Below are 27,109 nucleotides of genomic sequence, written 5' to 3' on the forward strand. Positions count from 1 at the left end.
CCCCAGGTTCCATGAGGTAACATCCTGCCACACCTCCGTCTCCACCGCCAGAAGCATCCGGGCCCGACTCAGAGGTTCGGACCCAGGTTGGTGGGGACACAGCAGATCCAGCTCTACCCACTCAGTTGACAGTCACGGAAAGGCCATCTCTCTAATTAATGTACAAATTACGATCTTGAAACATAACCAGGGCTGGAAGGAAGGGGTCGGTGACTGCTTCCTGAAAATCATGAAGCACCACTCTAGAAAATTAACCTCGCCTGCTCCCCTTGCGGCTTCTGGGAGCCTGGCCATGGTGGAAGGGGGCCCCAGCTGGAGGCCTAGAGAGTTGTTAATATTTTTATTCTTCCTCTATTAATTCAAGTTAATAAATACCTCCAGCCTGAGGGGAGCAGGAGGAGGGGGTGGAGAGCTCATTGCTAGAGACCAGACAGCCGCTGGCCACGTTCGTTTTGAATTACAGAGTCCCAGCAGCGTCCAGCGGGAGCTGTAAGGTCAGGAGGCCATCGGAGGTGACGCACGCAGGAAAGTGAGCAGCACTAAAAGGTGCTGTCAGCCACCACGAACAGATGGCACAACCTCCCATTGACTTCTATTCGGCTGTGTCACCAGAGCCACACTCTCCTGTGTCCTGGAAGGCACACGGCATACTTAGAAGAATTAATTAATGGAAAACAGGACTAAAAGGGCTCAGAGCAACTGGACTGAGGTCTGGAGGCCAAAATGTGCCTCGGGGAAAATGACTCATGACAACGCTGAGAGCCCTTCCACAGGCTCCCTACTGACTACGTTCAGGATCCACGCCAAACTGCTCAACAGCTCCACTTACTCCTCCCTTCTCACCCACGCCATACCACACACAGGCTAATGTCTAGCCCCACGGCTATTTTTAGTTCCCCAACCTGTTATTCTCCTGCCTGCACACTATTTCCTGTCTCTTCACCTAACTAACTCCCACTCACTCTGCAGGTATCATCTTAGGCGAACTACAGCCTGAAGGCCAAATGCGGCCCACCACTTGTTTTTGTAAATAAAGATTTATTGAAACACCATCATGCACATTCATTTGCACGTCATCTATGGCTGCTTTCACTTATAACTGCAGCATTGGGTGGATGCAAGAGAGACCACAGGGCAGCAGAGCCTGATGTATTTGTTACCTGGCCCCTTACAGGAAAAATGTTCCAAATCTTGTCTTAGAAGATGGTGCCTCCAGGAAGCTGTCCCTGGCTCCCTGGAGTGTTTTAGGTGACCCTCTATTCCACAGCTTTCCACCACTGAGCTATAAATTAATATTTTCAGTCTGTCTCCCCTAAACCCTGAGCTCCTTGAAAGACCTTTTTTTTTTCTTTTTTTTGCAATTCTGCATCCCAGGGCTCTCACACAGACCTTGCATATGATGAGCACCGAATAATAAGTTTACAGAATGAAAGAATGAACAAACGAGTGAGTGTTTTGATGCTGTGCTCGAGAGCCCGATAATACCACTGAACCGAGTACAAGTCCTCATTCAGGCTGTTGACCACTCAGCCAGGAGTCTGTCTGCACAGTGGCACTATTTCTCTGGGATGAACAGAGAGAAGAGGGCAGGACCAAGCATTAGCGTGTCCAATGAACTAAGTGGCCCCAATATATGCCCTGGGGAACTGCTCCCAGACCAAACACAGGGGAGAAGAGACGCAAGTTTCACCAACAGTTGGGTCCAGACTATTCCAAGGTGGGACCAGTATTCTAAATCCTATTGTTTCTTCCAAGGTGGCTCCTCCACCCCCCATGGACCACTTTATCCTGCTCAGCACACGTTGCTGTCTTAGTCTGCTGAAGTATCATTCTTTTCAACTGTAAGCTCAATTGTAAGCTCCTGGAAAGCTGGGGCATTTGCTCACCAGAGATTCCCTATAGCACCACATAGGCAAAAAAATGTATGATGAATGAATGACTGCATGAATGAATGGAACTCAATCATCAAATCCTTCCATCAAGCATACAATGGTACAGAGTGCCAAGTGGGACCAGATTTCACTCTGGGTGGACCCAGGACTGGCCCGTGACCCAGTAGGGAACCTAGAAGTGCCCTGTTTAAGGATAATCATTACTGTTTCATGACAACCTGACGACTGGCACGCTGAGGCCACACACTTGGCTTTAAGTAGCTTCTCCATCATGACCTCCAATTTCTGGAAGCATTTTTGGGGTCTTGGCTGTGCCCAGTCTTGTTCCTAACCTCTGTGTTGGCTTTCAAAGGCATCACTGATCGCCTGTTTTTGTGTGACTGCTCCACTTCATGCTGATGTCACGCCCTCATCCTGGTCCCCATTATCTTAAATCAAAGTGCTGGGTGGCTGCCCTCTGTCACTCAGGCTGCCATCCTGGAGCCAGTGCACCGTGGAGAAGTTGGCCTTGGAAGGAATGTTTATATCTCCCCATCTATCACACTAAAAGGTTCCTTTCAAATTCTATCAAATAAGTCAAAAAATCAAGACAGAGAACAGGGCCTTCTCTTTGTCTTTTCCAGAAATGGCTGGCTACCCTCTGGAGTGAATAGATTTCAGGCATTTAATTTGGCAAGCAAGGGACATGCCCTCCCAGAAGGCTGGCGCCTGCCAGTGGCAAAGCAATGAGAGGGGAGGAGAAGAAGCAACAACTCACAACAAGATTACCACAAAGAGAGATAAAGAGGAACCATAAATTCTACTCAAAGAATGAAGTCCCTCAGGAAACCCTGCCGTTTCCTGAACACCAGACGAGCTTTGATTCACAGGCACCTCAATCCTGAGTCTAATTCTAAAGCTCTTCCTTTTATTATGGTAATAACAATAACTATAATTATGTATTCAAGATACCAGTGCCCCGAAAAATGTATCACTCCACTTGGAGCTAAGCCGCTCTTGGTTGGTATAAACAACGGGCCTGTCAGATGACACTTGTGGATGATTTGGGGAAAATGCAGCTAGAAGATCATCAGAACACCAGAAAAACCATAGGATGTCCTATAACGGTAGCTAAGAAATATGTTTAATAGCGTAAGGATGACACGCTTCCCCCCAGCTTTGCCTGACCTACCTTTGTTTCATATTCTAAGTCACAGCCCCACCAAGAGAAGAATCACTGGCTCTAATCAATAGAATGAAGGGCTTTGAAAAGGGACGGGAATCAAATTAACCGAACATTCCAGGTTTGACTGACAGATAATGACTGTCCCAGAGTGCCGTGTTGGGAAGGATTCTGAGGTCATACCTGAGTCCATGAAAACTGCCTGCCTCTGGAAGTGAAGGAGAAATGGACAGCCTTGTACTATGTACCACATACGCCAAGCCTACCTTTGGTCACTTGACCATAGCTGAATCTGGTCAAAAAGAGATTTCTCCTCATCCTCTGTGTCCAGCCAATTCAAACATACCCCACTAGGTCCCATCAAAATGTCACCCAAAGTCACTTATTCACTTCTGCTTTCCTTGATACTGTTCCCTTCTGCTCAGGGAAAATAAGCACTCCTTTGTCTGGTCAATAATGTAAAGTGACCAAAGCTGTAAACTCTCCATCTTTCTCTCCTCTAGCACTTTTGACACTGACTAGGGGAATTTGCCTCCAGACTCATGGCTGTATCCCAGTGCCATGTCCAGGGAAAGGCCCAGTAAATATGTGTTGAATTCGTGTTCCATTCAGGCCACCTGGCTTCAGAGCCCATGCCATCCCTCAATGCCACCGTGAACTTTGGGTGAGAAGGAACCCCACCTCTGATACTTTGCTAGTCTGGACGAGTTTGGACAAAGCATGTTCTCTCTTAAAGCCAATTTCCTTGCCTATAAAGTGGTATGTCAGAGGATTAAATACAATAAACCACATAAAGTACCAGCATACAATAAGTACTATAATAGTGACAGCTACCATTCATATGATTATAACAATCATTCAATCAACAAACCTTTTCATTTAATGAAAATGTGTTCCACACAGCTATGTATAGAGCATAACGCAATTACCTTTATTCCTTAGTCTTAGTTTAGGTTCCCCCAAAATAAGACCCTGAGGGAAGTTTTGGGGTGCAAGTAGTATATTTAGGAGGCAGTCCCAGGAAACACGACAAAGTGGAGAGGGAAGGCAGGGAAGGAAGGAAAGCCCGTAATGGATATGTTATGGGGGCATCTGTACCACCATGGGCAACTAGGGCTCAGCCCCTCTGAGGACCCTCTGAGAAAGTATGTGGAACACATCAGAATGACCCCACTGAGGGTATATGTAGGAACTAATTCTTGTCCCACTGGTTAAAGCTTTCTCCTGAAGGCATGAACTCCCTGGCATTTCCAGCCTGCTCTACACTCAGACCAAATATGCTCCACTGGCCAAAAATGGCCCCTAGGAAAAGACACAGGTAGGACTTTAGGGTGTACAGGTCTGTCTACCAAAGCTATAGGTGGCATCCAGCATTGGCCTAGGGGGATGGGCGGGCCCTCGCCAGCTCTCAGCAACACAGTTTTCTCTCTATGGAAGCCACAATTCTATGTGACTTGTTTCTAAGTCACAAGGCTACTTAGCAGCAACCGTGGGACTCACCTTGGCTCCTAGGAAACTCACCACTCCTTCAAAAGAGATAACGAGAGACAGAGGCAGGCACTGAGTAAGCCAAAAGATACAATTGAACAAATCTCACCAGAATAATACCTTCAGTTATTCTTTGTAAATAACAAGTCACCTCCAAGGAAATGCCCTGCTACCTAACTCACAGCACGCCTCACCATAATAATTCATAATAAAAGAAGCAGTTTGTTGAGCTAATTTTCCACTAGGGAACTTCAGAGCTGCTATGTCAGTAGGCCTATGACAACAAATGATTCATCAGGGCTGTTATTATAAGACTCCGGGGCAGATACAATGAGATATTTAGAAAGCCAAACTTATTTTAAGGGAGCCTCAACTTATCACAGGACTGAAAGATTCAGCAGCGTGAGGGAAAGGGTAAGGTCTCAATAAGGGGAAGGGCCTATTCTTGCCCCAGACCTAGGAAAGAAGTCCTGGAATCTAGCTAGGACAGGAAACACAAGGTCAATGCTGAAAGGAGCTGTGAACAGAACATTCCTATGCGAAGTAATGACAGTATTTCATGTAAAAACTGATAAGCATGAATCTTATTTAGAAAGAATTATAAATTATGTTATGTATAATGTACATTATATATTTATGCACATTATAAAAAAATAACACCTCACTAAATCAAAATAAGACATTTGGTGTGAACCGGAGCAGAGTCCACATTACAAGATTTTGAGAAAGGAAGTTGTGGAAAAGGGTGAACACACCCGTTTCACCTTCTGCAAATAGGAATTGGGCCTTGGGTTGACTTTCTGGTTCCGGTCCTCTGAACTCTGCTAAAGGGGAAATGTCAACTGTGTTAGTAGACCACACAGCTTACGGCAGAATTGCCTCTAGAGGGTAGATTGCATATGGCCAGGGAGTTCTCAGTATGACCTTGGAATACAATCCAACAGCCTGGGGGATCCTTGAACCATAACTGTCATACCTAAACATGTCCCCTGGAGGGACCTGGGCGCTAACACTGATGGAGTTGTGATAAAAGCTACTGTCCCCTAAGCCAGGATGGTTCCCACCCGCTTAACATGGATCTCATCACCTTGTACCTGAACTACCACTTGAAGATGGAGGCAAGAAAGAGCAGTTCCTGAAGACCCACAGAAGAGACGCCTGATGCTTCCTTGTGTCCTCCTAGGTCAATCTGACGTCAAATGTGGCCTGTGTTAATCTCGTGTGTCTGAATGCTCAGCTGGACCTAAAAGGACCCCCTGTCTGAGCACAGCCGAAGCCTTCCTATGGTAATGAACATATTATTACAGACAACTTAATCACTCCTCTCTTGCCCTTACAAACACACGAGTTTTGAGTTTGTTGTAATAATTAGCAGATGATCTGTAGATGTGTGTCAGGAAGTTTGAGTTGCTTGCATATAATTAGTTTTCTAAAATAAACAAAACCTTATTTACATAATGAATCCACTGAGCAAAGGCTGTTCTCCTTCAAGCTACAAACGATACAGATTTCAGATACAGAAATCTGAATTCGTTGGAACTCAGAGAATGAGAGGATCGAGTGTGGGTCTCATCCAGCCGGGTTCTCTTTGCTCCCAGGCCAGCGGAGGGTTTTCACTCCCTCAGAAGGGCAGAGGTGAAATGTGTTTATACATAAACAATACAGAGGTCTGAAACCAGGGACGTGCACAAAGGAACGTTCTAAATGTGCTTTGGGGAAAATAGAAGATTTTCTAAAAGGGGTAACAGGTGAGAGGTCATAAATGGAATATTCATATTTATGCAAGATGAACAAAGGCAAGTCACATTAGTAAATGCATAGAGTGTGGTTCCTACCATGTTTCCCCAAAAATAAGACCTAACTGAAAAATAAGCCCTTGCATGATTTTTCAGGATGCTCATAATATAAAATAAGCCCTACCATATTTCCCTGAAAATAAGACCGGGTCTTATATTAATTTTTGCTCCAAAAGACGCATTAGGGCTTATTTTATATTACGAGCATCCTGAAAAACCACGCTAGGGCTTCTTTTCTGGTTAGGTCTTATTTCCAGTGAGGTCTTAAACACGGTATTAAGAAGAAAGGGAACTAGATATACAGGAGGTGCCAAAAAAATGTATACACATTTTAAGAAAGGAAAAAACTGTATTAAAATTGTAATAATATATACCGATAATGAAAGACGAACGCAAGCCCTGTGTATCCATTTTTTGGCACCCCCGTTATTATTTATGTACATACAAACACTATATATGTATACAAGGCTTCTGACTGAAGTATGAAGAGCAGTTTTAGTTGTTCTCTATAGCAAAGGGAAAAACTTGGATCTCGCATGGCTTACATTTTCTACTGCTTGTCCTTCCAAAATAAAGATGGAGCTATGAATTATTTCTGTAATGAAAGCAAAATTGCAATTGAAAACTACCTTTAAAAAGTATTTGCATACAGCATAAGGAATATAGTCAAGCATATTGTTATATAGCATAGTACAGAGTCAGATGATTGCTGGACTTATCATGGCGATCACTTCTTTAAGTAGATACATGTTGAATAACCACGGTGTACCTCTGAAACTAATAGACTGTATATTAGCTATATTTTTAATAAAAATATTTTTTAAGTATTTGCAAAAAAGTGTGTGGGGGGGATTTACAACAGAATTCCTTTTTAATACTGAGCTTCTCCGATGCATTTAAAATGTGATCAGTTTTCAGAAATCCAGTTTACCCTTTCAGAGGCTCTGACCGGAGAAAGTCATTTGTGTCATGGGCAGACAAATGGAGGAATCTACAGACAGACAACTCATTGTACACAGAAGAATTATTACGTTTTTATTTTTCTAACACCGTGGCCATGGGGTCCATGGACTATAAAGGTCAAGATGGCCAGAATCCCTGAGATCTCTCTCCCTCTTAATTTTCCAAATGGCTGACTGTACGGAATTGGTGCCAATTTACCCACATAAGTGTGGCCACAAAGCCAGAGGGAGAAAACTGACAAGAATGTTTATATCTAACTGTATCTATAGGATTATATCCATAGAGACATGTCCGTGTTTCTCAACCATTTTATTTTTCGTTATGACCCATCAAGGAAACTTTTTAGATGTTTTTTCCTAATCACGGAAACTTTTTAGATGTTTTTCCTAACCATCACCCCCCAACTCCCAGTGAAATGTTAACACCACAGATATGATATATATATATATATATATATATATATATATATATATATATATATATATATATATATCTGTTTATGTAGATGGCTCTTTGGAAGGTCACAAACTATTGCAATATCAAGAGGTGGTTTGTTTGGTTTTCCTTGTCTCCCTCCCCCAAGAACCAGTTTTTGCACCACTGGGGGTGATTTCATCCCTGTTGAGAATACACTGTGTGTGTGTGTGTGTGTGTGTGTGTGTGTGTGTGTGTGTGTGTGTGTGCAAAACAAAGGACCAATATATACTTTCCACTTTCTTCATCATATTTCCTGTGTTGTCTCAATTTCCAAAGAAATCAAGTATTACTTTTAACTTTTACCTGGGAAAAAAAACAATACAGTTCTCTCCCCTTATCCGCGGAAGATACGTTCCAAAGCCCCCAGTGGATACCTAAAACTGAAAATAATACTAAACCCTATATACACTGTTTTCCTATATATACTGTTTACACTATATACATAGCTATGATAAAGTTTAATTTATAAGTTAGGTACAGTTAGAGATTATCAACAATAATAAAATGGAATTACAACAACAGACTGTAAACAAAAGTTACGTGAGTGTGGTCTGTCTGATAACCAATCTGATAACTGAGACAGACACTAAGTAACTAACAGGTGAGGAACGTACACAGTATGGAAATGCTGGACAAAGGGATGGTTTGCAACCTGGGTGGGACAGAGTGGGATGGAGCAAGATTTCATCATGCTACTCAGAACAGTGCATAATTTACAACATATGAAATGTTTATTTCTGGGATTTTCCATTGCATATTTCACACCACAGTTGACTGCATGTAACTGAAATCATGGAAAGTAAAACTGTGGGTACGGGGGGACAACTGTAATCTTTTTTCCCTTTATGTGTATGTATGTATGTGTGTGTGTGTGTGTGTGTGTGTATGCATGTGTTCAGTTATGCCATAGAAGTAAAACTACACGCTTAAACTCGAATGTCAGAAAGGAAGGAAGGAAGGAAGGAAGGAAGGAAGGAAGGAAGGAAGGAAGGAAGGAAGGAAGGAGGGAGGAAGAGAATGAGGGAGGGAGGGAGGGAAAAGGAAAGCAGGATAAATGGTTTTGACTAAGCACAAGCCCAGCTGTTCTGGAAGATTCCAACACACCTAGACTGCAAGGCTCCCAATGAGGTGAGAAACATGCTATAGCTATTATACAATTTTCTTGTTTTCTTGCCACATACTCTTTCTAAAAACGCCCATGAGATACTACAGAGGACAGGACTGAAACCCAAACAGACCATCTGATAAACACCACCGTGGTTATGACTGAGAGTGGCACAGACACAGGGTGTAAGACATAGATAGCCTTTCTGCAACCTAAGACCTACCCCATTGTTGGTGCTTAGAAACTCACAGGAACCAATGGCTTTGCAAGATTTGAGTCTTTCAGACAGACCTGTGACCTCTGACAGTCCACTTCATCCCAATGAGAGGAAATAAAGGTAGACATAAGAGTGCCAAGTTGGCAACAAAGAACCATGCCCAACAGAGCTACAGGGTTGTAGGAGAGACGAAGCAAAACATGAAATAAGACAACGGGAACTGCAATGAACCGAGTCATTCTGGAAGTGCCGTTGGCTACATTCCACAGGATAAAGGCCTGTCTTCTCAAACCTTCTTAGGACTTCCTGATGGGGTTTATTCTAGAATCAAAGCTGTCCAGAGTGGGAAGAGCCCTGGAGTAAAAATAATATATACACATCTGAAACAAGTTTCACAAAACAATACTGACACTTCACCTCTCTACACGCAATGCATTCCAATATAGTCTAGTTGAGGCTAGTCCATTTCTTTTCTTTTTTTTTTAATTAAAGTTTATTGGGGTGACAATTGTTAGTAAAGTTACATAGATTTCAGGTATACTCTGTATTACAGGTATACTCTGTATTTCAGGTATACTCTGTATTACATCATCTATAAATCCCATTGTATGTTCACCACCCAGAGTCAGTTCTCCTTCCATCACCAAATATTTGATCCCCCTTTACCCTCATCTCCCCCCCACACTCCCCTTACCCTCTGGTAACCACTAAACTATTGTCTGTGTCTATGAGTTTTTGTTTCTCATTTGTTTGTCTTGTTCTTTTGTTGTTTTTGGTTTATATACCACATATCCGTGAAATCATATAGTTCTCTGCTTTTTCTGTCTGACTTATTTCGCTTGCTGAGATTTCATTGTTAGTATATAGGAATGCAATGGACTTTTGTATGTTGGTAGCCGGCAACTTTACTGTATTCATTGATTGTTTCTAATAGCTTTTTGGTGGAGTCTTTAGGGTTTTCTACATATAGCATCATGTCATCTGCAAAGAGTGACAATTTAACTTCTTCATTCCCAATTTGGATGCCTTTTATTTCTTTCTCTTGCCTGATTGCTCTGGCAAGGACTTCCAACACTATGTTGAAAAGCAGAGGTGATAGGGGACAGCCCTGTCGTGTTCCTGAACGTAGAGCAAAGGGCTTCAGTTTTCCACCATTAATTATGAGATTATGAGGGTTTGTCATAGATGGCCTTTATTATGTTAAGGCATTTTCCTTCTATACCTATTTTATTAAGTGTTTTCATCATAAATGGATGTTGTATCTTGTCAAATGCTTTTTCTGCATCTATTGATATAATCATATAATTTTTGTCCTTTATTTTGTTTATGTGATGTATCGCATTGATGGATTTACATATATTGAACCATCCTTGTCATTTCATGTTTTTAATGCTGGTCAGAGCCCATGAAAATGGTGTCACCGTCTGCTAATGAGTCATGACCATAGATTTAAAAACATGAATGTATTCCAATCTCTTTGGTTCACAGATAAGAGAGCCAAGGCTCAGAGAGGTTAAATCCAAGGTCACAAGGCTACTTCCTGGCAGTACCAGGAAGAGCTCAGACCAAGGTAAATGTTGGCTATTGTTACCCATCTACCTATTGGCCCGTAACGTCTTCTCTCCATAAACTGTTCATTAATCTTCCTGCTCAGAATTCATCTCTACCCCATTCCCCCTGGCCACACAAGTCCAGGCAGGGTATCATTCTCTCTAACTTGGATCTTTTTTAATGCTCAAAGTTCAAGTGTCGTAAATGTCCCTGATGATCTGGGGGCACGGTCCCAGGCCAAGTGGTCACATGGCATTGTCCACGTCACCAAACTGACCGCGCTACGGCTCTCCTCAGCTGGCTTCTTGTCATGAAGCTCCAGCATGAGGTGAGCCAGGGAATACCTTCCGAGGGGAAGTGTTGAGCTTGCAAAACTGGGCAGAAGAACCCTGATGGGTAAAGCTGAACTTCGCCTGAATTCTGATATACAATTTCAAAAAACACTGAAGGCTGGCCCAATTCATTTGGAAGACCTTGAGAAAGTGGGCAATTCAGCCCTATCCTGACAAAATCAATCCCCCAGGGGACTCAGGAAAGGCTCATATTTAAAGAGTGGTATTGGCATAAAAACAGAAAGGAAGGCCAACCGAATAGAATCAAGAGCCTGGAAATAAACCCATGTATATATGGTCAACTATAACAATATTTGACAAGGGAGTCATGAATACTCAATAAGAAAAGCATAATCACTTCAATAAATGGTGTTGGGAAAACTAGATAGCTACATGCAAAAGAATGAACTTGGACCCCTATCTTACACCATTCAAAAAAAATTAACTCAAAATGGATTAAAGATTTACATGTAAGACCTGAAACTGTAAATTCCTAGAAGAAAACATAGGAAAAAAAGCTCCCTGACATTGGTCTTGGCAACAATTTTTTTTGGATTTGACCCCAAAAGTACAAGCAATCAAAAGTAAAATTCAGCAAGTGGGACAACGTCAAACTAAAAGGCTTCTGCACAGCAAATGAAACAACATAAATAAATAAATAGGCAACCTTCAGAATGGGAGAAAATATGTATTTGGTAAGGAATGAATATTCAAAATATATAAGGAACTCCTAAACTCAATAGCACACAAAAAACACACAAGTAATCAGATTAAAATATGGGCAAAGAACCTGAATAGACATTTTTCCAAAGAAGAGATATAAATCGCCAACAGGAACATGAAAAGGTTCTCAACATCACTTATCATCAGGAAACACTAGTCAAAACCACAGTGAGGTATCACCTCACACGGTCAGAATGGCAAGTATAAAAATCACAAGAGACAACAAATGCTGGCGAGAGGATGTGGAGGAAACGGAACCCTTGTGCACTGTTGGTGGGGATGTAAATTGATGCAGCCACCGTGGAAAACAGTATGGCGGTTCCGTGAAAGCATCAAAAATAGAGCTCCGGTTATTTGATTAATATCAGTTCTCACAAGGCCCAGGACTTGTCTTTTTTCGCTTTCCATGATACCCCACCAACTCGTCCAGAGCCTAGAACATACCACATTTCATCACTTCTAAGACGCACATATTTTTATATTTGCGGCAGGATACATCTCACAATGTCTTAGATTCAGCCACACAGAGGAGGAGAGTTCAGGAAACACTGGCTGAATTGGGGAAGACCCTCACAGGCGGGTGCTACTCTGAACCCCCTGAAGGGCGACAGCTGACATGGATAATAGGAGAGGTTGGGTGTGTGTCCCAGAGAGTCCTGGGACCCTCACCAGGGCTCATGCAGCACGATGTCACAAAACTAACACGTCATGGGCACGTGGGTTCTCTACTGCTTGAGGCAGGAGGACAGCAGCAAAGGAGGGAGCCTGAGATTGGGGCAGACCCCTGAGCCCCTCTGTGTAACTGCCCCCACACAATGACCCCTTTCCTACTCCCCTCTTGGTGTTATCGGTTCAGCATGGTGGTCACTTTTGTCCCAAGAATGGAGGCTATACAGCTCCCTGGAGGGAACAGGACTCGCTGCCTGCACAGGGAGGGGGTACAAAAGAGGAACTGCTGCAAGATGCCCCCAGGCCCACTGACCCCTGGCCAAGGCCACGGGCACTGCCCACAGCCACCACTGCCCTCCCCTCAATGGCGCTAGGTATTCTACACCTGGAGAATACCTAGCCAATCCTGGATAAAGGCCCAAGTCAAAGGTGAGTGGGCACAGATGCGGGGTAGGGGAAATCCCTGAGAGTTTTTGCAATGTCACAAGAAGCCAGAGTGAAGGCCAGGTTCAGCCAGGGCCTCTGCACTTCATGTTCCTTACAAAAGGCTGGGCCAGCCCTTCCTGCCTTTGGTTCATGCCAGAGTACCCTATGGGGTCTCTGGCCGGCCTCAGCCCTCAGATGAGCCCTCACACACAGGAATTGCAATGTCATGGTCCCCACTGTTCCCCTACAGTGGGGACTCCCAGAGCGCGGGTCTGGGCTTCTCACACACAACAAATTTTGACTCGTTACCATATCTCCTAATAAGACTGCACATGATCATTTCATCTTCTAGGCCTTAACTGCAATCTTGGTAAATGTACATATTTGAAACTTGCTACCCACGTTTGTAATCCTGTTTAGCATGTCTTCCCATCTTTAAAAACACTGAGAACCTCAAAAGAATGCACAGGACTGAGGCCACAGTTAGCCTCTGAGGGGCGCTGCAGAGACCCGCCCGGCTCTCCCCATAGGGGCATGTAGCCACAGATACCGTGTCACCCTCTGCTGGCAGCAAGAGCCCCAACACCAGAGCGAGGCACACTGTACCCGCTTTCATGATTTTCTCCCCTAGATGCCTATGACCCAACCCTAACCTTGTGTATGCCACACTTTGCTCTGACAGTCCATAACTCCACTCCCTGAGCCACCCCCACCCCAAGCAGACCTGGACGTGCCTTTTACTTATAATCCCTGAGCATGACGCACTCACAGGGTCAGTCTAGAGCCATCCAGGACGGTAGCCACTCGCCCGTGTAGCCATCCTACTGGGAACGCGCAGTCCGTATGCAGATGAACCGTGGGCGTAAAATACACACTGGATTTTGAAGACTCAGGAGGAAACAAAGAATGCAAACTATCTCGGTAATACTATTTTACACGAATTCTATGTTGAAGTGATAGTATTTTGATATATTGGGTTAAAATGACATATTATGAAAATTACTGTCACTTGTTTCTTTTTGCTCTTTTTCCTGTGGCCACTAGGAAATGCAGGGCTGCCTCTGCAGCTCTCATCCTATTTCTAGGAGCAGCACTAGAACAGAGCGTGCAGGGGTCAGCACACAAGGCTGTCAAGGGCGGGATGGTAAATATTCCTGGCTTTGTGGGTGGCACTCAACCCCCCGTCCCCCCCATTGCAGCAGGAAAGTAGCCACAGATACAACCCACAGGAATGAACTTGGCTGTGTTGCAATGAATTCAGATTTGGCCCCTAGATGACAGTGTGCCCACCCCTACTTTACGGTATTATTAGTGCTAAGAAGGGTCCTTTTGGGAAAATTCCGTTCTATTCCTTTTCTCACTGGATTCAGTCAAAAACAAGCAAAAACAAAAACACTTTTCATTCACCTGGAGGAGGGACACACAAGTCGACGGGAGGCTTCCCTGACTTGGGGCCACCAGCCCCTGGCAGCCCCAGGCTCAGCTGTCCCCGGGCACCCACCAGGCACTTACTTGGGCGTGTGGGCCTCGTCTACGCGGTGAGCCAGCTGGAATTCGTGGGACTTGCTCCGATGCAGGGCCGTGAAACCCGGGATCAAGTGGATCAGCTTTCGGGAGGAAGGCGGCGGGGTCCCCGGGGGCTTCAGCTTGTTCTTTCTCGACACGGGCGGCGGAGTGCCGGGCGGGGTTGCGGTGGTGACGATATTGGGGGTGCGCGGCGGGGTGCGGGCCGCGTGCCGCTGCCGGGGCGATGGGGGCAGGGACCGGTGGCCCGACTCCAGGGGCGGTGGCGGGCACAGGCCCGGGTAGGCGTCCACGGTGAGCCTGTCCACGTGGGTGTACACGGGGGTCCCGGGGGTGGGGCCGGCGTGACAGTGCTGGACACACTTGGACTGGACCCTGGGGCTCTGGGAGAGGTGGGTGCGGATCCACGGGGTTGGCTCCGAGGGGCACACGGGGCTGTTCTCCTTCCCCGTCTCCGTGGCGGGCCACTGGATGGTCCAGTCTTGTTTGGAAAGGTTGCCCCCTAGTTGGAACAAAGGAGCAGAGAGACATGGGTCAGGCCTGAGAAAGCCAGGTGAGTTATACCATCTGCACGGACGGACACACGGTACAGGTACACACACTCGGCAGGTGAGAACATGGGCTGCACTGTGCACATTTACATAAACTGCACCACACCATGTGGCCCCTCCCAAAAGAGAATGAACCGCCTTTGTCGGCCCTCTCATCATAACCCCCCTTCAACAGCCTTGCCCCCCACTGTCCCAGGTGGAGAAGCCCACATCTGAAATGTCCTGAAAAGCGAAGAGTTACTTCTTGCCTTTTAAGCTTCCAACAGTCTTGGTGCCAAGGGTCCCAAGGCGATTTAAAGGATTTTCAAGGATAACCTTTCCCTTCCGTAGCAATTTTAATACCTAACCGCCATGTGAGATGCATGAATTCTGCAGAAGTCAAGCACCCCCGGTCCTTCCCTGGCCACCCTTCTGCCACTGCACACTTCTCCCCGATCTATGCCTCAGGGTGTCCTCCATGCATTCATCCAACCAGCACTTTCTGAATGTGCCAGGTGCTGTGCTTGGAAAGGGCACAAGAAACCACACCCAGGCCGGGCCCTGGTCCCTAGCCTTCCATTCTGCTGACATGACACACATGAGAACACACTCGTGAAAGGACTATAGCTGTGGTCAGTGCTGGAAGAGAAGCCAACAGAATGGCATGATCAGAAGCGTACTGGCAATGGTGAATGGTTCACCAAACCGTGGTGCATACAAGCCACAGAACCACTCGGCCACAAAGAGGAATGAACTATTGAGGGGCTCAGCAACGTGGGATCGCTGCAGACGATGCTGAGCGACCAAAGCCAGCCCCCAACGTTGGACTCCACGGACATACCATTTTTGAAATGACAATATTTAGAAATGGAGGCTAGAGTGGTGGGTGTCAGGGGTTAGGAATGATGGACACAGGAAAGAGGACACAGGATGGGTGTGGCTATAAAAGGACAACACAAGAGTCACTTTGTAGTGTTGGAACTGTCCAGGGTCTCCCCAGTGGTGGCGGATGTGTGAACCCACCCAGGTGATAAAATTGCATAGACCTAAATACATACACACACACGAGAACAAATAAAACTAGGGAGATAACAAGATCGGTGGGTTGTATGAATATCAGTATTCTAGCTGTGGTATCATACAATAGTTTTGCAAAAGCTTACCATTGGGAGAAACTGAGCAGACTGTACAAGGGAGCTGTTCTGGGCTGAATGTCTGTCTCTCCAAAAATCATACATTGAAATCCTACTCCGCCCCCAGTGTGATGGTATGTGGCAGTGGGGCTTTGGAGTTAATTAGATTGAATGTGGTCATGAGGGTGGGGCCCTCGTGACGGGAATAGCACTCTTATAAGGAGATGAGGGGACAAAAGCTCCAACAAAAGGCCACGAGGCATGAAGGTGGCTGGCTACAAGTTAGGAAGCGGATCCTCCACAAGAACCAAATCTGCCGGCACCTTGATCTTGGATGTCCTGCTTCCGGAACTGTGCGGAATAAATGTCTTTTGTGTAAGCCACACAGTCTATGGTATTTGTTACAGCAGCCCAAGCTGACTACGTACCTCTCTGTATTATTTCTTATCATTGCATGTGAATCTTCAATTAGGCCAATAAAAATTTCAAATGAAAAACTTAAGAATAACAGAGTGAGGGAAGTGGAGGGCTCACTGTAGGAAGAGTGATCAGCCTCCTATAAGGGAGTGACATTTAAGCTGATGACAAGAAGGAGACGGTCATGCTACGAGCCAAGGAGAGAGCATGGCAGGGGTGGGGGGAAGGGAGGACGCCGGGAAGGGCAAAAGCATAGAGAGGGGAAGGGGCTTGTTTTTTAAGTCTTGCAAAAGTTCATTAGAAAAAAATGGAGACATTAAAAAAGAAATCCCCACTGTCATGAATAAAACTTTGGTTTTCAAGCCTGACATAAGCTAAATCAAAAAATAAAATAAATCTAAACATGCATTAACATTTCTTCGCTCCCTTGCTGAATCGAGTACAAATACAAACCTGGGTTACGTGTTCAGACTCTCAAGCTACAATGGGCAGCCTTTCTTCATCCTCCTTGCTGAGAGATGGAAAAGCGTAAGAGTCAAATACTACCAAACGTACAGGCTCCAATCCATAGTATCTAAGTTATGGCAGGCACTTTCCTAGGTCTTTTTTCTGGGTACCTTCTTGATGGCAGTGTGCCCAAGGTGTAGTGACAGTGAGCTGAATGGCTCAAGGAGAGGCTGAAAGGACAGGCAAGGGACAGAGCTCCAGACCCATGGCCCAAGGTGCAATGTGAAGTTTATATGAAGTTCAATCCAATGAGGGTTTTGATCTTATGTTCACCTCTCAGAGGTCACTCCGGCTGCAGCCTGGATAAGGAGAACCCAGTTAAGGGGTTAAGCCCACAGGGCTCCAGGAGAAAGATGCTGCTGGCCCCGACGGGAGTGGTGACAGTAAAGGTAGAGAGAAGTCACTGGGGGTCAGCAAAGAAAAAAATGGAGGGACCTGGCCAAGGGTAATTGAATGGGCCCTCCCATCATGGGCCAAGGAAGGAGATTTGGGCAGAAATAAATTCCAATTTGTAGCCGACTAGCAGTAACAACGATAACTATAATAAGGATCATAACGAGAATAAATATATAGAGCATTTGATAGTTTACAAAGTGCGTACATGCACATTGAGGCACTGCCCCATTTTTCATTAAAACAATTCATTCTGTTACTACATATTCGTTATAGAAAAACTAGAAAATTCAGAGAAGGAAAAAGGCAGTGTTGTTCTACAGCCGTCATCCCTGTTATCAGTTGGCTGTGGAGCCTGCCAGATGGTCTTCTGCATTTTTTTTTAAGAAATACCATAAGATCTTATTTAATGGTTTATCATCATCTGCTTTTTTCATTTGGTATATGGGGATCATTTGACATCTTACTTAATTCTCATCCACTGGGCTATGTGGTTTCCAAGCCACATCATCAGGAAGCACCAGCCCCTCCCCTGGTGTGATCGGGGGCTGGGTTATGACAGTGATGTTATGGGCAGAACCTGACCTCCAGTCCCAAGCCTAGTTCTCAGCATTTGCCCATTGGAGGGTCAGCCCTTCCCTTGGCATGAGCAGGGGTTTGGGGCTCGAGACTTGGGGATTCAGCAGTATAGCCAGGCAGGAACTTAGCTTCCATCCCATTGTCATTCGTAGTTGGGGGGATGCCAGCCTCTCCCTTGGCATGACCACAGGGCTGGGGTCCAAGCCTAGCACTCACAACTGCATGATGTGGGGAACCAGCACCCCCACCTGGCCTGTGACCGGGTTTGATAGCTGTGAACCCTAGGCTGCCATGGTTTCCAGCAGCTCTGTAGGAGGCCAGTCTCGGAGCCAGTCTTGGGACCAGTCGTGTCGAGCCCTACCTCTCAGCATCCATCCCCTTCCACTTAGGAAAGCCAATCCCTGGATGGTCCTCCGCTGCTCTTGTTTCCAGCTTCCAGGCTTGAATTTCTGCCTCCCTCAAAACATGTCCAGCCATACTGAACTATTATTATACTTGCATTCTCCCAACTTGCCACGTTCTGTCATCTCCTAGCTTTCTCTGACATTGGATTCCGCTTCATATGGGGAGTATGTATTTATTTGAGGTAAAACTCCTGGAACACCCAATGCATCATTTTAAAGCTAACAATTCCATAGCATTTGGTACGTTCACTGTGTTGTGCAGACACCACCTCTTTCGAAGAACCAAAATATTTTTCTCTCTTCAAAAGGAAACCCCGCACCCATTAAAACAGTTTCTCCCCAGTCCCTCCTCCTTCCCCCAGCCCCTGGCCACCGCGAGTCTGCTTTCTGTCTCTATGGATTTGCCCATTCTGGACATTTCATGTCAATGGAACCATATACATACATAGTGTATGATTCGTGCCTGGCTTCTTCCACTCAGCATAATGTTTTCGAGGTTCATCTAAATTGTAGCATGTGTCAGTTCCCTTTGATGGATGAATACTAGTCCATTGTATGGACATACCACACTGTGTTTATCCATTAGTCAATCAATGAACATTTTGGTTGTTTCTATCTATTGGCTATTGTGAAGAGTGCCACTTTGGTCATCCACACCCAAACATTGAAGTGCCTGCTTTCCATTCCTTTGGGTCTATGCCTGGGAGTGGAATTACAGTGAACACTGATTTCATTACCGCTCTTCCCACCAGACAGCGTATGTTAAAGGTAGCGAAATGAATGACAGACACCCACCCCGGGGTCTGGCACGGTGAATGCCTGGGGAGGAAACGGGATGAGTTCCAGGCATCCAGAATAGATGATTCAGTCATCCTTAATCACCTGCTCATTTGTCTGCTCATCGTGGTGGTCCAGGCTCTGTGCTGATGGCTTCACTCAATTTATCTCATTAACTCACTCCTCACGTCACTCCGATATCGGCTCACATGTCCCTGTCACCTCCTCACCCTTCTCTAACTGAAGTCACCCCCAGCACTGTTTTTTATACCAAAGCCCTGCTTTTTCCCCCTCCATAGCACTTGCTATCACCGACATATCATAGATAATATATTGTATCTGACACATTACAGGTAATGTTTATGTCATTTATTTGTTCATCCCCTTTTCTCCTCCATTTCCCCACTAAGAATGTGAGCTCTGTGAGACGCTCGGTCACGGGTAGCAGCAGCAGCTCAGTCTGAGATGCTGAGGACCTGGGGTAGGGCTGTGGTGGCAGAAATGGACTGACTGGGTGTAAGGAGGAGAAAAACAGCTAACGTGTATTGAGAACTTACTGCATTCCTGACACTGCTGTTCTGAGTGATTTACTTGTATCAAATTATAGAGCCACACAACAATCCCACCAAGTAGACAAAAATTACTCTATGTTATAGATGAGGGAACTGAGGCAGAGAGCAGTTTCAGGACTCACTCCTTCCCAGACACCCGGGAAGGACAGCTGGGGTTTGGGTCCACACCCTTAACCACGACCCTAAGCCAAGGCCGACATCCTGGTGTCCTGCCTGGGTCCCACAGTGGCTGGCAGCACCGATCACAGTGACGGGGAACACAGGAGAAGGAAATGAAGCGTAGAAGGGATGGTGTGCTCAGGGCCAGACAAACCGAGTCGGGAGTTCCTACAGGACACGGAGGAGATGATGGGATGCAAGAGAACTTCACCTGCTCCTTCTTCTCCCTGGACTCCTGGGATCACTCCTCAGGAAGAAGTTACTTTTCTAGCCTGAGAAAATTGTTCTTAAGAGTCTAATCCCTCCCGAGCCTATCCCAGAGAGTGTCAGGCTTATCTCAGATTTTTTTTTTTTTAAACAAAGACAAGACATGGCTTAATCACGTTCACCTGTCTCCTCTCCCATCTGATCCCTGAGTCACCAGAGCAGACATCCCATGACCCTGAATGACAGGTCAGGGAGGGGAGGTCTGAGCACCTCACCCACTGCCTGGCTCCCTCAGCAGGGGAGAAATCTCCACATTTAGAAGACTTGCTTTCTGAAGCACAAAATAACAAGAATTAATTGTAAGTAAACATTAAGCAAGTAACTAACAGTTTGTATATGCACAGTATCCCCTGAACGTTGCATCATGATGCTTAGAAATTAACTTGCCCCAATCTTTCCTCCCTGTGACTCAGTGTCTTCATCTGTAAAATGGACCTAACACCTAGGATTTCCCCTAGGATTGTGCTGAGGATTAAATAAAACCGTTCAAGTAGAACATTTCGTGTCATGTCAGGCACACAGACGAGGTTGCGTGAATGTTGACGTAAAATGGGAGTAAAACCATCTATTTCCCATGGTGCTGGTGAGGATTAAATGAGATACGCATAGAAAAAGGCTTTGCATTCAGTGCCTATGTCCTTGAGGTGGCCCTACAGAAAGCAAACCCATGAAGCAAAAGCCACTGAGCCTTTACTGTAGTTGAACGGTATCCCCTCAAAAGACATGTTGAAGTCTTAACCCTCCGGACCTGTGAAGGTGAACTTATTTGAAAATAGGGTCTTTGCTGATGTAATCAAGTTAAGGTGAGGTCATCCTGGATTAGGGAGCGCCCTACATCCTTGATTTTAAACTTCAAGTCCCCATAACTGTAAGAAAACATGTTTCTGCTCTTTTATACCACCTATTTTTTGGTGGCTTTGTTACAGCAACCCTAGGAAACTAATACAGCCCTCAACCAGGAATCAATGACATTTACGGAATACAGACTGGGGGGTTATGGTATAAAATTTAGGCACCTGCCAGACCCAGTTAGGGGATTCAGTGTTTCTCTTGCCTGCCCTGTAAGGCTGGTGCTATTGATCTGTTTTATAAATGAGTTCTGGATGAGTGACAGGACTTGGCTAAAGTGTCATAGTTGGTATAATAGTAACCTACACTCTCCCTCTTCCCCCCCCTTGATCACACGGCATCCTGCAGTGGAGCTGGGACCCACTACCTCCCTAAGTCTACAGTACCTACACATACACACACTCACACACACAGACACTCACACACCCCACTTCTACTGGATTCAAGGAAGCACTGAGTTTCCCCCAAAGAATCCCTGTCTTAAAGTTGTTTCAAAGTCTGAGAGATGAATAGAGAGAAAGAAAAAGCTTTATCCCTTTGCCAAATTCCAATCTCTCTCAAATTCTCTTCTCTCCACTCCTGCATCTCAAAATCAGAAGTTTGGGGGTAAAGAAGCAAAGCCTCATGTCATCATCCAAATTTCCAGCTGCTCAATTGACAGGGATTCAGATTCTCTGCCGAGGCTTCAGAAGTGTTTCACTGATGGGCAATGTTATATCAACTCTTCCCCTCACTCTTTTGATCCTCTTTTTAATAAAGTCTGAGGGAAAAAAGGTAATTTTTCATTTTAAATAGGGAAGGTGTGTACCAAGGTGCTCGGGTTATTAATCGTAACCCTTGTTATCTTGTCATCCATTTTTGGAAAACCATTTTATTTCAAGTCTTGAAATGGGCGGGGAGAAAGGAATGGGTTTTAAGAAATGCAAGGTCTAAGGATTGATTAAAGACATTTCAAGGTGCAGGGGTTTTTCTTTTGACATTCTCTGATAAGGGACTTAGAGAAATAAAAGGCATTCTCAAGGGAGAAAATGATTTCAGAAAGTCTAGGCAGGTTTCTAACGTCTTTGTCCCTTCCCATTAATATTTTATAAACAGGTGAATTCGTCTCAATTTCAGAGCCAGCATCAAATGTGTATATGCTTTAGCCCTTCACAAGCACGACTGGCAAAGAGTCTACTACTCCAGAATCACCACTGCGTATAACTTGTGACTATTCCAAAGCACTTGTTGGTTTAATTCTCAAAACTTTCTGGCGAGAAACGGAACTTTTAGATGCTGGTTGAATATATTAGACTGAAGTCACTGATGGAACAAAAAAAGTAGTTTTTACTTTAATCCTCATCATTTTGCAGCAAGAAACAGAACTTTTAGATGCTGGTCGAAAATGGTTGGCGTCATTGGTAACACAAAAAAATAGTAGCAAGAATAAATATTATTAGCACTAATAACAGTTACTGTTTATTGAGCATTTACTATATGCCAGATAGTAATTTATATGCATCACTTCACATTATCCTCACAAGACCCCAGTGAAGAAAATTCTGCTGTTGTTTCCATTTTACAGTGGAGGGAATGGAGGGTTCTCTAAGAGACTGAGTAGGTCTCTTAGTACCAAGGTCACACAGCTAGCAAGTGGTAGAGTTCGGCTTCTAATCCAGGTGTGTACCCCTCACCACTACAGCTCTCCCAGGAGCCTCCCAACTCCCTCAGGAAATGAGACCCATCCAGAAAGCCCTTGAAGGCTGAACCATTTCACACAGACCTTTTGGATCAGCCCCAGGAGCAACACCTTCTGACCCTTCAAATAACGACACTCGTTTTAGCCACAATCTCTGAAAGGGTGAAATCTGAAATCGAGGAAGAATTTTCCAAGTTTCTAGTTTGCAGGACTTGCAAAAAGAAGCGAACAGGGACAAATGAAAACCATACAGTTGCCAAAGCAATTCAACATCAGCAAGAATCTTAATCTAAGACCTCATTGAGCTTGGCATCGGGCCAAACCGTGGGTCACACTGGGCATTGTCCCTACCCAGGCTGGTCCCAAGTAGAACCAAACAAATGCACTGACCCCAGTCTGTGCAGGTCAGACAGCTGGGAGACTGGCCAAGGTAGGGAGCTTGGGTTCTGACCCAGTAATGCTTCCCAGGTCCTGCTCTAGAAGGCATTTGTGATTTTATTACCTATCAGAAGACCTGGCCGGATTAACCTTCAGTCACTAACTTTAGGCCAGCTTTTCTGTTTTAACAAAGTCTTTTCTTTTCTAATTTATTTTTCGCTGATGTGAAATTCACATTAACCATTTTAAAGGGTAGAATTCAGTGGCATTTAGTACATTCATAATGTTGCCTCTATCAATTTCAAAAAAAAATGTTTCATCACGCCAAAAGAAAATCCCATACCTATTAAACAGTCACTCCCTATTCCCTCTTTCTCACGGCCTCTGCAACCACTAATCTGTTGTCCATCCCTATGGATCTACCCAGTGTGGATAGTTCATATAAGTGGAATCATACAATACGCGGTCTTCTTTCACTTCGCATAATGTTTTCAAGGTTCATCCACATTGGAGCAGGTATCGGAATCTCATTCCGTTTTATGGCTGAATAATATCCCATTGTCTGGACAGACCGACCACCTCTTGTTTATCCATTCATCAGCAGATGGACACTCAGGGTGTTTGTACCTTTTGGCTATTATGAATAGTGCCATGAACATTCACATACAAGCAATTTGTTTGAACAACTGTTTTCGGTCCTTTTGAGTGTATAACCTAGGAGTGGAATTGCTGGGTCACATGGTCACCACTCTATGTTTAACCTTCTGAAGAACCGCCAAACGGTGTTCCATAGCGGCTGCACCATGTTCCGTTCCCACCAGCAAGGCACGAGGGTTCTGATTTCTACACATCCTAGCCAGCTCGTTATTGTTCTTTGTATTAGTATTATTACCATCCTGTGAGCATTTAACAAAGCACTTTACGATGGCCATAGCTGACATTCATTGAGTGCTTATTGCCAGCCACGTTTCTAACACCAGCTCCCTCATCTTCATGCCTTATTTCATTTAATTCTCACAACAATCCTTTTAGATTTGGTGAGCAAATTAGGGCTTTGGAAAAGCTGAAATGCTTGCCAAAGGCCAAGGTCCAAACCACAGAGCATGTCCTCTTGGCTGCCACACGACATACGGCACATCTGAATGTACCCTTACGGCCACCCAGGGGGAGACATAGTATCAGCCCCATTTTTCAGATGGAAAAACTGAGCCTCAGACAGGAGTATAGACTTTCCCACAGACAGGTCCACCCATCTAGAAAATTCCATGTCCATCCGACTCAACACCCGACTGTGTAAATATTATTTTACATCATTCAGCACTTTAATTGTCAAGTACAATTAAAATCATGACTAGGTTACATCCAACCTCCAGAATGAAGACAGCAATTGCCACCATCTCTTGGACATTTTAAACTGGGGGTGGGGGGGGAGAAGAAAAAAAAAAAGCCCTTCCTGGTTAATAACACAGAATCTCCAGCAGGAGTATTGCAATAATACGCCTTCCAGAGACTCTTAGGGTCTGATCATGCAGCAAGCTTTGGAAGGATTGACTGAGGCCCCAAATCACATGAGGCCAGATCTGGAGGCCATGCTCAGGATACCGTCTTCCACGCCATCATGTTACTGGTGGTAACTGGGTCCGACACTGTCCGCAGCAGCAGTCAATCCTTGGAGATATGGTTCTGAAACCCTGTGACTAAACGTGGCCTTGGGCACAGCCCTAAATGCTCGTCGTCATTCTGTAGTCACCATCTCCCCCCTTCTGCTCTCTCTCGCCTCTCCTCCCGTTTCGTTTTCCTCATTGCCCTACCACTCAGCGGAACTATTTTGTTATACGAGTATCTCCATAAAGCTCCAAAAAAAAAATCTAATGAATATATTTTTGTCACGATGCTTACATTGTCTGTTGCTTCAAGAAATATTTGTGGAATGAATCCATTCTTGAACTCTCATCCATTCTAACTGCCATAATATTGGTAATATGATTTGCACCATCCTGCATTCAGGCAAGGAATGAGGTGGGAAATGCCTTGCGATAGCCAAAATTCCATTCACACCCAGGGCTGCACTGGATGGATAAAGTCTTGAGAAATAAAGACCCGGTAACCAGAGTAAGGTGATAGGAAGACACCCTTATCTTGATCCTGCCTCCTTCAGGTTCTACATCCTCTGAGAAACAGCTGTGCCTCTGTCCCCTCCAGCCCCTTACAGAAGGAGGAGTTGCCCCATGGGCCTCTGAAGGAGAAGAAGGAGGTGAGACGCTGGGGAGGCCCATCTGGCTCGGACCAGCTCCCAGGGATGGGGCAGGAGAGAGTCCGTGTCTGGAGGAGCCACGTCAGAGAAGGATGGCCTCTGACACTCTTCTAATTCCAGAACTCTATGTTTCTCCATCACTCCGCCTCTTTTTGAGGGACAGGCATATACGAGTTTTACAACCTCTTGTGCTGGCAAATTTAAGAAAGCTGGAAGCAGTACTAGGTGAACTTAGGTGCTGCAACGCACCCTATTTTTATGTCCAAACACCTGCCTGGGGGAGCAGGTTTTCCCAATCCTTCTGTGTTTTCCCTTGCTTTGCGGATTCAGTGGGGCCGGCATCTGCTCTGATTTCTCTCCCACTTTCCCATGTGAAGACTTTGGAATGTGGTGTGGCAGGAGGTAAATGTGTTCAGGTTACCCACATAGCCTTGACCCAGGGCAAAGAGAGAAATGTGGAGGCATCCAGGAAAAAGGTGCTGGGTAAACTTTTCTTGTCTTTCTTCACCAAGACACCTGGGTTTAGCGCCTCCTCGATAACTCCTGGCCACAAGATGGCAGAACCCAGCAGGGTTTGAATCCCAGCTCCACCTGGGACACACCGGGGACAAACTGCTTAACCTCTCTGAACTGCAGTTTGTGTATCTAAAACGGGAATGATAAAAGGACCCACACCATAGGGTTGTTCTGAGAATTCATGAAAATAAACAGTTGCCTGCCATGGCTACGACTACTGTTGGTATTGTCGCTTGGTAGTAATTCTGCTCCCTTCCCCAGGCAGCTAGATTCATGCATCTTTTGATTAGACACCCACTATCACACAGGGTCTTTAGATCCACAAGATGGATGGCTTCTCCATCCACATAGAATTTATACCCTACATGCCAGATTATGAAGATGCAGCATGATAAACAAGCTTAAAAGCTCATCAATAATTTTTATATTGAGTACATATTAAAACAGTAATGTTTGGGGAAACACTGGGTTAAGTAAAATATACTGTAAAATGTAATGTCATTCCTCAAAAGGTTAAACATAGAATTACCATGTGATCCGGGAATTCCACTCCTAGGTACACACCCAAAATAACGGAAAGCAGGGACTCAAACAGATAACTGTACACCGACGTCACAGCAACACTAGTCACAACAACCGAAAGGCAGAAACAACCCAAGTGTCCTTCAACGGATGAATGGATAAACAAACTGGGGAATGTCCATGCAACGGAATATTATTCGGCCATAAAAATGGATTCAATTCTGACACATGCCACAACATGGATGAATCTTGAAAATATTACGTTAAGAAGCCAGACACAAAAGGACAAATACCATTATGTTTCCACTTATATGAGAAACTAGAGACGCCAAATTCATTGAGACACAAAGTAGAAGGGTGGTTGGCAGGGGCTAGGGTTGCTTAATGGTTACAGAATTTCAGTTTAGGATGATAAAATCAATCCGTCTAGAGAACGGCAGTGGTGATAATCAGTCAACACAGTGAATGTACTTACTGCGACTGAACTGTACACGTAAAATGTTAAGATGGGAAATTTTATGTTAGGTGACATAATAATAATGTCACCTGTTTCTTTTCATATTTTTTAATGTGGCAACTAGAAAATTTTTAGTTACATACATGGCTCGCATTATGTTTTCCTGATACATATAATATCCAGCTAGACCCAGAACAGGAGGCCGGCCTTAAACACAGAATCCCAGTTTAATTACTTAGTTACAGCAGAATAGAAGGAGCTGAGGGCTGGGAAGAGGCTTCTTTGAGGAGTGACCTTTGAGCTGTGGTCTGGAGGATGAGGCGTAGTTAATAAAGCCAAGAAAGAGGGACGAGTGTCCCGACCAGAACCAGCAAGTCCAAGGATGGAACCCA

At 44.9% G+C, this 27,109-nt stretch overlaps 1 protein-coding gene across 3 annotated transcripts in view; it reads right to left on the reverse strand.

The window, feature by feature from the left end:
• The window catches only part of KSR2 (kinase suppressor of ras 2), a gene marked incomplete at its 3' end in the record, with an annotated part of 362,386 nt that overhangs the window by 211,595 nt on the left and 123,682 nt on the right, over window positions 1-27,109 (reverse strand). For all 3 annotated transcript variants that reach the window (XM_081036474.1, XM_081036472.1, XM_081036473.1), the window contains exon 4: window positions 14,314-14,827. In XM_081036474.1, the coding sequence (XP_080892600.1) occupies window positions 14,314-14,827 (514 nt within the window). The remainder of the gene's footprint in view (window positions 1-14,313; window positions 14,828-27,109) is intronic.

The sequence above is a fragment of the Rhinolophus hipposideros genome (genome assembly GCF_964194185.1).
Source record: "Rhinolophus hipposideros genome assembly, chromosome: 24".
NCBI classification, from domain to species: domain Eukaryota; kingdom Metazoa; phylum Chordata; class Mammalia; order Chiroptera; family Rhinolophidae; genus Rhinolophus; species Rhinolophus hipposideros.